At 29.0% G+C, this 17,410-nt stretch overlaps 3 protein-coding genes across 4 annotated transcripts; 2 read left to right on the forward strand and 1 right to left on the reverse strand.

Moving 5' to 3' along the window:
* Positions 1–1,165: 1,165 nt before the first annotated feature.
* On the forward strand, positions 1,166–1,788 carry LOC149516195 (uncharacterized). Its single transcript, XM_089768339.1, has one exon. The coding sequence runs from the start codon at positions 1,358–1,360 to the stop codon at positions 1,616–1,618; it is 261 nt and encodes an 86-aa protein (XP_089624465.1). The 5' UTR covers positions 1,166–1,357; the 3' UTR covers positions 1,619–1,788.
* A 4,719-nt stretch (positions 1,789–6,507) lies between these two features.
* Positions 6,508–10,247, forward strand: LOC111290864 (E2F transcription factor-like E2FE). The gene is made up of 11 exons (XM_022882362.2): positions 6,508–6,836; positions 6,929–6,996; positions 7,090–7,142; positions 7,225–7,302; positions 7,420–7,473; positions 7,575–7,698; positions 7,906–7,973; positions 8,061–8,133; positions 8,234–8,295; positions 8,430–8,826; positions 9,321–10,247. The coding sequence occupies exons 1-11, from the start codon at positions 6,742–6,744 to the stop codon at positions 9,410–9,412; spliced, it is 1,164 nt and encodes a 387-aa protein (XP_022738097.2). The 5' UTR covers positions 6,508–6,741; the 3' UTR covers positions 9,413–10,247.
* LOC111290863 (uncharacterized) lies at positions 10,117–15,311 on the reverse strand. Of its 2 annotated transcripts, XM_022882360.2 has the most exons (15): positions 14,714–15,311; positions 14,268–14,365; positions 14,076–14,176; positions 13,886–13,964; positions 13,709–13,769; positions 13,405–13,451; positions 13,193–13,285; positions 12,993–13,083; positions 12,663–12,711; positions 11,780–11,896; positions 11,405–11,552; positions 10,891–10,983; positions 10,694–10,762; positions 10,510–10,552; positions 10,117–10,408 (listed from the first exon to the last, which is right to left on the reverse strand). In XM_022882360.2, the coding sequence occupies exons 1-15, from the start codon at positions 14,772–14,774 to the stop codon at positions 10,308–10,310; spliced, it is 1,251 nt and encodes a 416-aa protein (XP_022738095.2). In that variant the 5' UTR covers positions 14,775–15,311; the 3' UTR covers positions 10,117–10,307. The 2 variants fall into 2 exon arrangements, with proteins under 2 accessions (XP_022738095.2, XP_022738096.2); XM_022882361.2 differs by lacking the exon at positions 10,891–10,983.
* Positions 15,312–17,410: the final 2,099 nt, after the last annotated feature.

A 17,410-nucleotide genomic window follows, 5' to 3' on the forward strand; every position in this document is an offset into this window, starting at 1 on the left:
TAAAATATATTTTGTAATTTTTATTTTATTTTTTGTTTTTTAAATATTTTTCATCTAATAAAAATAAAATTAAATGATAACATAATCTTTGAAAATTGAGTTTTTTATTTTTTATTGTAATTTACTTTTTTATACTTTATTTTTTCAAAACAAAATTTATAATTTTATTTTTTATTTTTTATTTTTTCAAATCAAAATTAATAAGTATTTCAATCTCTTTTAAGAAAACAATTATCCTCCTTTTATAAAACTTAAGAATCATAAAATCTTGGTTAGTTTTTTCATATTTTTGTTTTTATCTTAAGATATTTACATAAAAATGTTTATTTAAAAATTATATGATCAAATTAAGTATTTAAAAATTTTATAAAAATTTTATAATATTATTTTTTATACTTTTAAACTTATTTTTTAATTTTTGAATATATTACATATTTATTTTATAAATTATTAATAATATTATAATATACAAGTTCATACATGTTTATAAATATGTTTATACTAAATCAAAAAAAATTTAGAATAATATATCAAAATAACTGATATCGATATATACAATATTTTTATAAAAAATCGAATGTCATCCATACGATATTAATAATTTTAGGTAAAATTTTAAATTTTATTATTTTATTTAGATAAATTAAATATATTTATACTAAAATCAAAAAATTTAAAATAATATGTCAAAATAACTAATTTTGATATATACCATATTTTTATAAAACATTGAACGTTATCTATTATGATAATAATAATCTTAGCTAAAATTTTAAATTTTACTATTTTATTTAAATAAAGCATTATGTGGCATTTAAATTGACTTTTAATTTATATTTAAATAATTTTTTAATTATTAATTTGTATTTAAATAAAATTTTTACTATTAATTTATATTTAAATAAATTATTATAGTAAATTTAATATTTTATTTAAAATAAAATTTTATTTAAGTACAGTAAAATATAAAAATTTATTTTAAAAGGTAAAATAGTTGAAGAAGCTTTTTAATATCTTAGAAAAAAATCTGAACTGCCCTTTAGTTCGCCCAGAGTAACCACACGTGTTGAAATCCGAAACCGTGTCCCATTGCCCAACACGGTACAGTTTTGTTAGTTGGACCAACCTGATTTCGTTGACGCCTATAAAAAAAGGCGTTAGGCAATGAACATCAAGTTCACGAATCACGCCCACCATTTCTTAACCTTCCCAACTTTGACCAATAAAATTCCCAATCGTTTCCTCCATCTCGCTTTCTCCCTTTCTTCTTCTCTCAATATATCTATCCTTGATCTCCTCCACCTGAAAACTGAAAACCCCTTAAGTTTGTCAAAACAAAAAAAGGAAAAGAAAAGAAATGGAAGGAAACAACTCCTACGGTACATCATGGGCAGACCAGTGGGACTACAACGAACCAGCCCCAGCAACCACCACTGATAACAAGAAGAAAAACAGCAGCAACGGTGGCACAACCGCAAAGTACAAGCAGAAGGTTGGAGAAGGGCTTGGAAAGACGAAAGCGGTGGCTTCAACTGGGGTGAAGAAGGTCAAAGAAGGAACCTCTGTCGGAATTCAATGGATCAGAGACAAGTATCATAAGACTACCCAGAAACACTAGGAGGATTATTCCTTCCTTTACCAACGAATCTGATCTACATTAGATTTGGGGTTTCACCTTTATTTATTATTTTATTGTCTTTTGCTTTTTACACATGACTCATTCCTTTATTTCTTTGTTTTGATGTAAAAAATAATAATACTTCTATAAAGATCACAGGGTTTATTGTATTTGAGATCTGTATGGTATATGATGATGATTTAGGATTTCGTGAACTTTAATGCCCATTAATCTCTCTGTTTCTAACTCTTTTTTGCGTCATCGTGCGAATTGATCAGTTGACCTTGTCAAAACAATTACTACTACTATTTATTTTATTCAAAATATATTAATAAATGTGATTTCTTTTCGAAGAAGAAAGTTGTAATAAGCTATGGAATGGGTAATGTTTCTTTATTTTATTATTATAAAGATGAGCGTGTTCTGCAGAGAGCTTCAGTGCACGCGTAATGGTTTATATGGAGAATATACATGTATTATATATTTTTTATTAGGTAGATATCTAAAAAAAATAAGATTTTTATTTTAACACTCAAATCTTCGTTTGATAAAAATATTTTAATATTTTATATTGTTATTATTAAATAAATAATTGATATAATATGAATATTTAATAAAATTATGTCATATGAATAAATATTCAATTATCGTTAGCTACTATTATTACATCAGTAAAAAAAATTTTAAAAATAAATTTTGATTTTTTAAAACATAAAAAAATAAAAAGAAAAGACAAGGGAGAGAGAAAGGGAAGAATGGAATGGAGAGAGAGACAAGAAAAAGCGGAGAAAGGAGGAATGGGCGATGCCGACCAACCGGCCAAGGGTGGGATCGACGTCGGCCTACCTCAGACTTGGCAAATCAGCACCAGGTTAGCTCAATCAAACCAAGTCAGCGCCAATTTGTTAAGTTGGAGGCAGATCGACCTAGATCAAGCCCTTGACCGACCGATGACACCTTCCTTATTTTCTTTTTTCCTCTTTTTCCTCTTTCTCCTCTTTTTGACCTTTTTTTTTTTTTTTTTTCTCTCTTTTCATTCATTAACCTTTTTTTATTTTTTAAATTTTAAAAAGTTTTTTGAAAATTTTATTTAAATATTAACATGAAAAATAAATGATGCAACGATGATTTAACATTTATATCATGAGTTATGATTTTATTGAAAATCAATGTCACATAAGTAACTTGCCTAATAATATTACTGTAAAGCATTCAAGTGTTTGATAATATAAAAGTTTAAATACTAAAATAAAAATTTATTTTTTTAGATATCAAATTAATAAAAAATATTATGATACATTGTTTTTAAAAAATTATCTATTTATTAGAAGAATAATTAATAAATTTATTAAAACAAATATGCCTTATTTAATTATTACATTAATCTATAATAAATAGTTAAGTTTTTCAAAAATAAGATTATGTGACGTAATTAATATTATGTTGGAATGTGTCCTACGCTTTATTTTCGGGTTTTTTTTTTCTTATTTATGAACTTTTTTATTTCAATATATAAATTGATTATCAAAAATGTATTTTATAAATAAAATTTTCCAATAATTTACTGATATTAATACAATCTTTATTTTTAATGATTAATTTTTTATTCAATTAATAATTAAAAATGAGTAATCCATAACTGTAAATTTAATCTAACACATAATCTTTTCTTTTCTTTTCTTTTAAAAATAGAAATATACATACATATGAATATCTGCGAGGTTATCTTGAATAATTAACTTATATACAAATTATAATTTATTTTAAATTCATAAGTTGAAGCTTTTAAATGAAAAAGTAGAAATATAATAAGTTTAAAGCTTTTTTTTTTAATTTGTTTAACAAAATTGGAGAAAATATTTGATAGACAAAATAATATCTTTTTAACTTAATATTTAAATTTATTTTATAACATTAAAATATCAATATAAAAAATTAATGCACCGATAAACATATCCTTTTTTTTTTCTAGTACTGGTACATATCAGTATCCATGTGTTTTAGTGAACCATTACAGGTTTACCGGTATTATCTAACATTTTGTTTATAAAATATATGTACGCAGACAAATACGCCTCTATTAGATAAATTTATATGTTTATACGCAAATGTAGATTTTAATAATTATAAATATTTAATATTCAAAGTTTTCAAATCTCAAATAAATGAAATAAATATAATTATGTTTGGAAAATATAATAAGCTATTTGTTCAGTAGCTTAATTTAATAAATATACATTATTTTTTGATGAAATTATGGAAACAAAAAATTATCAAAGATAAAGTATTAAGTAGTGATTAAAAAATAAAATAAGTGAAAAGAAAAAAAGAGCAAATCTTCTATCAATCAAAATGGTAGTACGAATCTAATAAAATATTCAAGATTTTTTTTTTAATGTTCACTTATAATATATGTATAATTGTGAAGAATTTATCAATTTTATTAATAAAAATAGTGTTTAAAATAAAATTTTGAGGAATCTCAAGATAAATTTTCTTTTAAATTATTTTGTTTTTCAATCGATACATATACATACACCTAGATGTGTTTGTTTTCCTCAACCGATATGTATTGGTCGATACTATGAATACCAACACTGTACCGATAATATTGCCATGAACACCTCTCAATTCGCGAGTCATAAAGTGGGAAATAAAATGATAAACAAAATTTTATAAAAAGAAAGAGGTTGTAGGAATGGATTAATTTAATTAAGGTATATCACAAAAATAAAATAATAACAAGAAGTATACATCTCATTATAAGTTTATTAATGTTAGTAACAAAGGTATATAGCTAGCTAATCCATGGACACGTTGTTGATGATTTTCACTTGTAATCTTTCTTTTTAAGTCTTGTGTTGAACTTAGGATGGAAGCTTTTAATCATGAACGTAAATAAATTTAAAATGTGTTGTGAATGTTATTTTTTTAAGATTTATTTTATTTTTATAAATGATGGTATGCAAAAAGAATATAATTAAAATACTTTCAAGATATAATAAAACTTTATTTAAATCACTTTGTTCAAACCACTGTATATCCTTTAATGAGAGACAAAAATATTGTCTTTAACAAGGTTTTCCTATAATAAATAATGCCAAGAAACAATTTATTCGAGAAAAAAAAAAAGAAAAGGGAGAATTTTTTGAATTTGTATGTATATCAAGTGAACTTACAGCATGTCTATTTATAAATATTGAATCATAAGATTTCGTCTCTTTAATTGTATTATTTTAATTAAAAATTATTTTAATTGATTATAAATATCTCGTTATGAATAATTATAAATAAATTTGTTAATTTGAATGATTATATCATTTTTTTGTTTTCTGAAAATTATAAAGTTTTCACTACAGCAATCGACTACTTCTATGTAAAGGTGAGAAAAAAATTGAAAAAATTAAAAATCGATTCGAAATTTTATTATTTGATTCTAATTATTTTTTATTTGATTCAGATTAAATTCAGATATTAAATATATATATATATATTAAATTCAGATTAGATTTAATATTGAAAAGTAAAAAATTGAAAAAAAAATAATCGAATTAAATTATATATTTTTATTAATTTTTATATATTTTAAAAAAATTTATAGAATAAAAATATTTATTTTAGATCTAAATATATTTAAATATATTAAAAATCATATTAAAATAATATATAAAATTTTAAATTTGATGAATTTAACTGAATCAAAATAAAATTTTGTTTAGATTGTATAAATATTCAATTTAGATCTGATCAAGTTTTAAAAATTCATAAATCTATACATTATATTAAAAAAAAATTAAACTAAATTTGATTCAATTTAAACCGTTATCACTTATTTTTTATCTTTAAAATGTTTTATGAAATAAGACAATGCGACTTCTTTTAATTTTATAATATTCATAACTTATAGCAATCGATTTCAATCATAGAAGTCAATTATCGAGTGCTCTTCAAGGCAAGCATTTAGCAAGACAATCAATTACTCTTATTATACTATGCCTTTTTACATGGGTTATTTAAATTTAAAATCAATTATTTTGACCATAAAACATTATATTAAACAATTAAATAACTTAATAATATTTTTCTTTAATTACTATTTTCATATTTTTAAAAATATTTTCAACAAATAATTTTATTTGTAAATTTTAAAAATTATATTTATTACTTTTTTATATACCATCATTGGAACTTTTAAATTTCGTGAGCAGAGTTTTTTCTACTTTAACTCATAAAAATAAAAATTGAATGTAATTATTGAAATTAAGAATATGGACAAATTTCACAATCAAAATAAAGAGAATAAGATATGTGTCATGTCACCCTTAACTCTAGTGCAACTATGGTTAGGAGTAAGAAAAAAATTTTTAAAATTAAAAATTGATTTAAAATTATAGTGTTGATTCAATTTATTTATTTTTTTATTTGATTCAAATTAAATTTAAATATTAAATATATATATTAAATTTAAAATAAATTTTAGATCAACAAGAAAAAATTAAAAAAAACCTAATTATATATATTTTAAAATTTTATAAAATAAAAATAATAATTTTGTATCAAAATCTATTTTCATATCTTAAAATTTTATATTAAAATAATATATAAAAATTTAAAATCAATAAATCGAACAAAACTAATAAAATTTAATTCAAATCATATAAAAATATTCAAATTTAAATCAAAATTTAAAAAATTATACACGATATTTAAAAAAACTAAATTAAATCCAATTCAAGCAAAATAATAATCACCTAATTGTGGTTAAGGAAAAATATTTATTTTTTATGAGAAGAGAAAATCTTTTTATTAGTATTATATTTAAGTAAACGGAAGGCGCGTCCAATATATTTTCATTGAGAGGGAGATTGTGGGGAGCGTGTAATAATATTATTGTTATTCTTATAGTCGTTATAACTGAATTCAAATTCCCGCTTACCTAAATCTGCGTTTCAAAAGTTTAAATTCCCATCCCTCCAATTCCCAAACAAAAACCATCCCATTCCTCCCTCTCTTTCAAAAATTCTCACCCCGCCGCCAACCCAACGCCCAAACCTTCTCTCTCCTTCTTTTAACGCCCCTCCGCCCTCCTTTCCTGCAATCCTTCCCATTCCTCCGCCGTTAACATGCCGCTTTCTTCTTCTTCGTCTCTTCCCGAATCTTCCTCCCGCCATTACACCTATAGCCGCAAGCAGAAATCTCTCGGCCTCCTGTGCTCCAAGTAAATCTCAGTTTCCTCTCACACGCACACGTTAAAGTCCTATTTTTTTCAATTATAAGATTTACTTTTTCTTTTTAATTTTTACGTTGCAGTTTTTTGAGCATGTATAATAAGGATGGCGTTGAATTGATCGGTCTTGATGAAGCCGCAGCAAAATTAGGTCCTTATTTTATTTTATTTTTTAATAATTTACCAATGATTTTTATTTTTATTTTTTAGATCCGATTTAGTTTTTTTATTGGCATATTTTTAGGAGTTGAGAGACGACGGATCTATGATATTGTCAATGTCTTGGAAAGTGTTGGGGTAATTTTCTTCTTTCTTTTCAATTTTGCATCTTTTTGTTGGTTTTGGATGAAATTTTTTTTTTTGTTTGATGGATGTTTAGGTTCTTACAAGAAAGGCTAAGAATAAATATACATGGAAAGGTTTTGGGGCAATTCCTAAGGCTTTACAAGATTTAAAGGTAAATTCAAAGCTTTTTTTTTTCCTTTTATTGTTTTGTTGAGTTTAATGTTGTAAAAGATGGTTGAAAATTCAAGATAATTTTGCTGATTTCTTTTGTGGTTTCATTTTATGGTAGGAAGAAGGTTTCACTAGTAATTTCAAAAACTCTGATGCCAACAATAAAGCTAAGGTAAGTAGATTAGTTTTTTTTAATTGTTCTTTTTCTATCAAAGTATTAGCTTTTCTTTTATTTTTGCTTAACGAAAAACATTATGTCTGGAGTGGTACCAGGTCTCATTTGATGATGACGATGACGAAGAAGATGATGAAGGGTTTTCCAACCCTTACACTGGGAGCCAGACTGAGACTTCCAAGCCCAGCTCTGTTCTTAAGTCTTCTGCATCCTCGAAAGTTGGTAAATTTCGTGTTTGAATTGCAACAAATTTGTTTGTTGTAATTGCCCGAAGATCTTTGATTTTGATTAATGTGCAAAATTGAAATGGGCTGCTCTGATTTGACATGCAAAAAAGTCATTGTTTATATGGCGGTTTTAGTGAAATTTAATGAAGTTTTAGTAGGCAGTTCCTAATGACATCTTATAGGCCATCTCTGTTGTTTGCAGATAACCGAAGGGAAAAATCCCTGGGGCTACTTACTCAGAATTTTGTCAAGCTATTTGTCTGCTCTAATGTGAGCCTTGTTCTTGCTCTACATGAATTGCCATTGGATTACTTTGTTTGGTCATCATTTTGATGTTTCTGGGTAACTGCTATTCAGGCTGAGTTGATCTCCCTTGATGAAGCAGCGAGGTTGTTGCTTGGTAACGCTCACAATAGCTCAATAATGAGAAGTAATAAATCCCAACTTTTCCCACCTTATTCCGAATTGAGAAATAACAATAAAGAGATAAACTGATGGACTAATTGGTTGTTCATTTGGTGATTCAACAGCAAAAGTAAGGCGGCTATATGACATTGCAAATGTGTTATCTTCCATGAATCTTATTGAGAAGGTAAATAGATTATTGAGAAAACTAGAAAAGATTCGAACTTCTTTAACTTCGACTCTACAGCCTGAAATTGTTATTCTTACAAACTTTCAATTATGGTGCTTTTAAGTTCTTAATGTTATATCAATTTTGTGCAGACCCATACCGTAGATACCCGGAAACCTGCATTTAGGTGGGTGGGGCTAAGAGGCAAATCAGAAAAAGGATCTGCGGATGCATTGGTTCGTGAGTCTAAGAAAAGGTTGTTTGGAACTGATGTTACAAACATCAGTTTCAAGAGGAATAAGGTTGATTCTTCAAATCATCAGAATGTCAATCAGTGCAAGGTGCAAAAGGAAATAAAAGTTGAAAATTTGGTGACTGTGGCTGATAGAAGCAGTTCAGAGGATTCAAAACATGGTTCAAGGAGCTATCAATTTGGTCCTTTTGCTCCTATAAGCTTGACCAATATTGGCAACTCTGAGAACAATGCAAAGCGGGTTCATGACTGGGAGAGTCTTGCTTCCACTTACCGTCCTCGATATCACAATCAAGGTAACGTATAGTTTAATGCTCCATTATTCAAATGAGTGCATTATTTTGATTGTAACAGTGCCTTTTGTTTTATGGCTAATGCGATGAAAAATTGGTCAGCATGAAAAGTAGTAGTAACTGAATATTATTGAAGTTTCATATGGGAATTTTGTTCTTCTTTATAATTTGTATTTTTTGCAAGTAAATAAAGAATTTTGATCTATAAAAATTTAAAACCAGCTGCTTGACATATAACATTTTATCTAAGCACTTTTGGTCTATTCAGCATTTTTCTCAGTTTCTGTGGCATTAGTACCTTTGTGTGCCTGCCCCTTTAGCTTGTTACGCCATAGACTTGTTTTCATTTTGGCTGTGCGCATTTTCTTAGGTATTGCTTCGCTGATTATGCACATTGTTACTAGTTTAGCAGTGCTCACTAGAATGAATGCTCCTTGTCATTTGATAGCAACAAGTAATAATTCTAATACAACTATCATTTTGCTGACATAATGCAGCTTTAAGGGACCTCTTTTCTCATTACATGGAAGCGTGGAAATCATGGTATACGGAAGTTGCAGGAAAGAAGCCAATACAACAAATTTCCTAATGCTGCAGCCCTTGCTTTCCTCGGTGGACTGCTCAAAATAACCAAGTACAGCGTTTGGGAACCAATCTTTTACCCCTACTTTTACAATTTTCTTTTACATAGAAGAGATGACTTCTTGTTGGATGCATTTTTCTTTGCACCAACTTGAGTGGCAGCACTACCACACCAATTCACTCAAAAAGTAGATGCATTATGTCCTAGACAATTTCAAATCATCATCTGCCAATTTCCAGTTGGTTAGATAAATTTGGGGTTTTTTTTTCTTCTAATCACTGCATTGGGAAGAGCTAATGAGTGCACTGCAAGAGTTATTTCTTCAATCACTATAAATTTCAGCTTTTCCTGCTAACATCAATGAATATGCTTCAGATAATGAGAATGGTCTGATCTGAATAGGTTTCTTGCACTAATATTTGATGTCATGTGACTCTTAACTCAATTGCCCCAAAATGGTATAGTGTGATTTTCTGGAGGTTGCATTTTTATACCTCAAAATGTAGTATTGACTTCTATCTAATCCAAAAAGGTCCTTTTGAACTACCCAATTCTCAGCGTACAATAACTTGCCTAGCATTTGAATATATAAATATATGTATATGTATATATTTAATAATCGTGTTGGCTTGTTTATAGAATATTAATTTTTTTAGTTTTATTAATCAAGGTTTAAATCTTGGTACAAGAAAAATAATGAAAATAAAACGTCCAAAAACCAAATTTCTTTTTATTCTAATTCGAAGATGTCTATTTACATATGGGTAAATTAACTTATGAAAGACTCTGATTTTCCTGCTTGAAAAAATGAAAAGAGTAATGACCGCTACATCACAACAAAGGGTAGATAAGCGGCAGATAGGAGAGTCTGGTGGTTGGCAAATTGGAAACGGATCAGATATCATAGAAGTATTTCGTCTTGCACACTGACATTTAGTGTCTTGTTCGGAAGGACAATGCTATTGGTGACCACTACTTCATCTTCAACATCAACTGCTTCTCCTGGAACAAATATATGCAAATACCAGATTGAGCATAGTAAATAGCAGTTTATATTACGATAAGGAATGGAAATAATAAGAGTCGTATCATATGCAACATACCAAGAATTGTAATTCCAAGTTTTGCATTATAGTTTCCTTCAGCCTGCAACAGGTTGATCGAATTTAAGATATTATCAATGAATCAAGGCAATAAAAATTGGAAATTAGCATTTAGCCGATTAACAAAAAACAGCATCCTTTCAATCATCAATATCATGTAAACATAACCATAAGTTAAACTTGCCTGAACACGGGACCATTTCCCAATAGAAGACTTCCACCCGACAATTGCATGAAAAACAACTGCATTTTCCTGAGGACAGAATAAACATGAATTATCAATTGAAACAAAAAAATAAATTATTATACATGTATCAGGTTCAAGGAAAACTCAAGGGTAAATTTTTACACTGACTAGAAATATGGAAATTGGTTATATACCATGATTTCAACACCATCAAGAATGATACAGCTGATGAGCCTTACACCTGCTCCTATACGAGCATTAGCAGATATTGAGACATTGGGACCAATCTGTTCCAACATATAGCGGACTAGTCAATCCCATAGATGATGCAGACAACACTAAAGAAAGACAATGCTCATTTAGTGGAAAGGAGTAACAACATCTTTGGTGTAAAATGGTCCTTTACTCTCTGTGGATACTAATTGGACCTTAGAATGAAAAATAGCATATAAGTATCAGAAATGTATTCTGATACGTGTTTCGCTCAATAAGCACAGCCATCTGTCATATACTCTGTCATCAATTTAAAGTGGGTCTGATATGTGGAACTACAACAAGAACTTGAGGGGACATAAAAAATCTGTGAAGGTCCTAAATTTTCTACAGTTCCATTTACCAAAGAAAACTTTATATGAGACAAATTACCTAGAGTAACAGCGTGTTACTCTGGGCGCACATCATGATAACAAAAAAATGAAAGGGTGTTACCTTAGCACTTGGATGTACTTTTGCTGAAGGATGAATATAAACATCGCCAATAACGGTGGCATTTTTCGTACCATCCCCACTAGCCAATAGATTAGGAGAGGTGAACCGAAATTGGGCAAGATACAAAGCAGAACATTTTAGGGACATTCTGCAGATATTAACATAGAAATATCAGGTTTACCTGAAGGGGAAAATTATGATAGGCTTCTTCATTGTAATTGTGCAATTCCTCCTAGAGTCTTGGTTGGTTTTAGTTTTGATTTTGAATATCCTCTGTTTCCATTAAAAAACAATACAAAGCCTAGCGGACAAAATGAAGAAGGGGATGAAAAAAGAAGTGGAAGCTACTGAAACAAGTACAACAGTCTGGCTTACCCAGGGGTTTTAATTTGTTCCCAGAAATCCATGGTCTCATATGTATACAACTGCTTCTTCCCGGCAAAAGGAGTCAGGATGTCTTGATCCAACCTTACAAAATCTAAGGGAGGATTCCTGATAAAGGAACTTGTATTAGGATACATGTTGAGATACACATCTGGATTCCGCTAGATACAAAATCGGCTAATGATAAGTGTAACAACAAATTAAAGAAATTAAATTCAAAATAAAAATATTGTAAGTATTTCTCTATACAACAGAATGCCCACAGAAGGCTGTACCCAGTTTGTAAAATCACAATATGGATTCAAACAGTCCCAAGACATATGTGCATGACTCAATTTCATTTAGATTCCAAACCCAGCCACACTAAAATAGTGTGTCTGTAATTATCATGTGTATTTTTACCTATATAGCTACATTATAGCCTAGAAAACAAAACTGTATGGCCCCCCCAAAAAAAAACTTGCTTCCCTGTTTTTTTTTCCTGGTAACCGATATTTTAGCAATAAAGGCATAACACCCCCATGGCAAGATAACAAGAAATAACATGTGTCAAATATTCAAATGGACATTTTGATGGCTTTTTAAAAAGTAGGGAAACAATATGAAACTCCGTTGATCAATGGAAAGCATATACTAAGCATTATTCTAATCTATTATTTGCATTTTGTTTGAACAAGAAGATTGATGCATCAGAACATGTTGAAAATGTTAAATAACATGGCATGCCACAAACGATAACTTCATCAGCATAGCTTGATGTGAATGGAGGTAGAAATGAAGTAACCTAAACTAAGAGAAACTTTACTTGTGTGATTCCTAAAGACAAAGAAAGAGCAAAATGTATGGAATGCACCTACTATTGCTACAGACATACCTTGTAGCTGATTGGAGGGCTTCAAAGCTGGAGAGACGTCTCAGATTGGCTGCAGGTAGCAAAACATGAATTTAGATTTCAGCAAGATGAAGATTAATGATATTCAGATGTAAAAGAAATATGATAAAAGTAAAAGTTTTCTATCGGATCATGATGAGGAAAGATGGCATAACTTGAAAAGGACAAACTCACTCTATTATTAAAAATGAAGCCATAATAATAGAACATGCCAGTACATTCAGTTTATGTTTCAAATAAGTACAAAGCTGTAAATATAGCAACTTTGAAATTAAAAACACAAATCTTATTCAAAGATCTAGTATCACCTACCTCTGTCTTTCCGTTGAGAGGAAACGCCTTGGATGGCAGTAAAAATATCTGGTGTGAATACATAGACACCACAATTTATATGGTCACTTACCTGCATTATGGCAAGATATTACAGCAGAGCATTAAATTCCAATGTTCAAAGAAATAATAAAATTACAGAATTCGACAAATTGTAGTTGAATCTCTGATACTGCACATACGAAAGTTTCAGGTTTTTCTGTGTAATGTAACAGTTCATTGGTGACTGGATCTGCTACCAACTCCCCAAACTGACTGGCTGACTCCGCTGAAACCTACAAAGAGAAGAAGAATAAGGCCAAACTACAGAAGCATATATCAGGACAAAAAGATCACACCATGACAAAAATTTCCTATTGATAACATCTTGCAACTTGCAAGTGTGCTGACCAACCTTGATTACTAGGATAGTCCCCATACCACCATATCTTTTGTGAGCCTCTGTGAATGCAAAAAAGGTAAAAAGGCATAACTAATCCTCCAGAAAGAAAAGAAAACAAAAATAAACAAACCTCCTTGCCATTCTATCTGTGCCAACTTCCCTTTAGTCCTAAGATATTGATATCAGAGATTTTGGCAATGCAAAAAAAAAAAAAAAAATCACACTACACGGCACGATAGCATATATCAGCAAGAAACTCTAATCAGAAAATTAAGACTGATAAATTACAAGGTTCAAACATTGTAAAGAAGATTACCAAGCATTTCTGGAAGTGGAAAACTGCAGCAGACATCACAATTCAGCAAGAATATATGAGACTGCAACAAGAAAAGCACACAACACATTTAACTTAGTAAGTCAAATTGAAGTATGTATGAACAAACAGTGCAAATTACAGTCTGCGTATGTAAAGGAAACAGGTTAAGATATAAACCGGGTTGTCTTCCATGATCAGATGTCTGAAGTTGTAAAGCCCACCAGCTGAACCATGAGGCTTGTCTTCCCTTAAGTATCTAATAGCAGCGCAAACAAAGTATTATCACTAAGATAAAGCAGTCATAAAGACATAATAATTCCCTGATGAGAAGTCATATATTTAAGTGATCACAAAAGCAAGAAGTTACCTGACAGGAACCCTTAGCTCGTTAGAGATTGATGGGACATACATTGCAAATTCACGCTCCTCGTAGAAACCAACTAGATAGATTTGGGCTAGGTTTGGAATCTACAATAGAAGCATTGATCTTAAGACATACCCGAACTATAAAACAAAAAGTGAATTATTATATTTTAGTAGTATAGATCAAACAATATACTCTTTTACAAGCAGAAATTGGATGTTGAACCATTGGTTGTCCGGCCAAAGGAAACAGAGGCTTTGGAATGTTCAATGATAATGCACGAAACCGAGTGCCTGCAATATGCAAAATGCAGACAGAATTAGAAGAGATTACATGTTAAAGCTTCAAATTGAATGGAAAATCTTACTGATAGACCAAATTAAAATGAAAAGGAAATAATAAATCATTGCAATTCTCAGTCCAAAAAATAAAAAAATTAATCTGAAATCTCAAACAAATAATTTAAAAAGAAAGAAATTCAGTAATTTGACTTCAAATTGTAAACATAAACCAAACAACAAAGACAGAAGATCTCCTTATTCATTGCAAACAAACTTCATATCCAATCCACAACATCCAAGTTAAAAGATTTCCCCATAAGAACTTATCTCAGTACAGTCTTGAGAACGTAAAGGCCATACCTTTAGTGGGTCCACCTACCATGATCACAGCAACCACCTTCTCCTCCGAGCTTCCCATCATTAAATCAACAAAAACCGAGATCTCCAATACACAACAATTGCCAAAACGAACTCTTATATAGCAAAGCTAAGAGTACCCTCTCCTAAAATTAACTAAGAAACCAAATTCACATTCAAAACATGACCCGGATGTACAATTCCGGCAAACATTCAGCCATCCACGACCAACCAAATAAGCTCACAGTAGCAGTACCTAAAATGTTTGTGCCTGGGAAAGAGAGAGCTGAATCTTAGGAGATATATAACAACGTTAAATAAAGGAAGGAATTTTTTGAAGATCCATTAAGTGTGGGTAAAGAGTCGGATAAATGAGTAGAATTTTGGATACGCGAAGACAAGACAGGCACCTTCGCTTACGATAAGTACGCTGAAAATAAAAATAGAAACATAAAAGGCAAAAGCCAGGAAGTTTCCTTGGCCTTTGTCAAACTACGAAAATTTTCTGGTTTTGATACTGTACATAAACATGTGTCTGGTGCCTCTTTTTTTTTTTTTTTTTTTTTTCACTCCTGTAATCGCGGGAGGAGGAAATGGGCTTTTTATGTTGGATTTAGTGGTGGGACAGTTTGCTTTGTTGGCTCTCGGTTGATTGTCCATTGAAAATCTTTACTTAAGACTTGATCCGTTGGCTTCAATAGGCTCAATTTTTTTAAATATGTTAAAATATATTTTAAAATTAAATAAAAATATTATTTATTCATTAAATAACATCTCATGTCGACAAAAATTGAGTTTGATTTTAAAATATTTTACCCAAAACTCGAATCAGACCAAACCCATTAGGTTAGATATGTAACCTTAGATTGGTCTAATTGGGACTTAGAAAAATGCAAAGGACAAAAATTCACATCAAAGGTAGTCGGGAAATAATAGCCCAACAAGGTTTTTTGCTTTTCTTTTGGTATAAGTAAATATAAAATAAGAAAAGAAAAAAATACTAAACATAAAATTATGAAGTCATGTAAACTCTAGTTTGATAATATATTTCATGAGTTAAACATTAAAGATGAAACACCTACAAAAAAAAAAAGGGGGTGTAGTTGGCTGTTATAGTATTTGTTTGTTCAGGATATAGTGGTTTTTTAAATGATAACTTTCCACAATGTAATAAGAAGGTTTAAAGCTTTTGCATCTAAATTTAGATGGATAACTCCAAAAAGAAAGGAGAGATTGCATGCGCCTTGCTATTAATTTTTTATCTTTATCATCGTTGAATATAATGGATTAAAATAATGAATAGTGCATGAATTATAATAAAATATTAATGTGATATTTAAATTTTAAAAAACTTTAATTTGATATTAAATTATAAATTTATTAATTAATATGATATTTAAAAAATTATTTATCTTATATGTGTTATTATTTAAAATTAATAAGTTTGAGATGATTATCATATTATTTAACAAATTTATAATTTAAATAATAAAATTTTTTTTAAAAAAATTTAAATATCATATTAAATATTTTATTATAAATAAAAGCTATGAGTAACATTAACCTAAAAAAAGAAAAGGAAAGATAAAATCACTACTATTATTTGTCAACAAATGTTATCATTTTCATGATGTTAAAAGAATGAAAAATACACACATCAGCTAGCTATATATGGTGTCTTGATTGAACATACTAAATTTAAGTGATGCTTTTAGCTTTAGAATGGGAGATTTACTATGATACTCAGATAATATGTTAGTGGTAGTTAAAGGGTAGAAGCTATATCCTAATCGTTAAAGGAAAATGTCTTTGATTGGTATTGGGTAATCATGGCCTTAAACACAACTTTCATAACAAAACACGATCCAAGGTACAATCATTAAAAAAAAGTGTTTCTATGGCCAAAATGATGATTTAATAAGTTACAATGTTGCAATTTATTATTGTTGAAATATGGGTAGAGTCTCAAGTGTCAACATTAAAATTATATCCATCATTTTGTATGGAAAATGCATGGCGCATGTAAGTAGTTCTTTCATGTTAATTGCTCGGTACCAGTTATATTCACACCTCCCATCAACATATTTATGCTTTGCCAATATTCACTTTCATATCTTTGTCAATAATTAAAAACATAGATATGTATTCCCATGGTCATCATAATAAATCTCTATAAAATAAAAACAATGACTCTTCGAATGGAAGTACCGGCGATTTAGCCTCCAAGTTCGCCACATCCACGCAGAATTCTGTGTAATTTCCTTCTGAACTAAGAAGGCAAAAAAGGTGATATGGAGCTTTAAATTTCGAGAAAAAAAATTTGTATAGAAGTTGAGAAGCTGGTCCCTCCAGGAAAACTAATAATTTCAGATATTATATAATGATATAATACGAAAATGATATAAAATAATCATATATGTGTTTTAAAAAACATGTTTTTTTATTCATGTCATATAATTTATATTTTATGTGTTAACTAGAAATGATAGTTTAATCCATCTTTGACGGGTTCTAACCCAACTTGATCTCATAGAGTCAATTTTTTTTTAATCGAGTTTCGAATCAGGTTGAATAATAATAAAAAAAAAAAATCAAAGTCGAGTTTTAGGTAAATCCGACTTGATATATATAAATAAACAAATTTTTAATTATTTATTTAATTTTATATTTATATTAAAAAATAATATTTTATTAATTTTA

This window comes from Durio zibethinus, chromosome 11 (assembly GCF_047325235.1).
Source record: "Durio zibethinus cultivar Kanyao isolate XHJ-2024 chromosome 11, ASM4732523v1, whole genome shotgun sequence".
Taxonomy (NCBI): domain Eukaryota; kingdom Viridiplantae; phylum Streptophyta; class Magnoliopsida; order Malvales; family Malvaceae; genus Durio; species Durio zibethinus.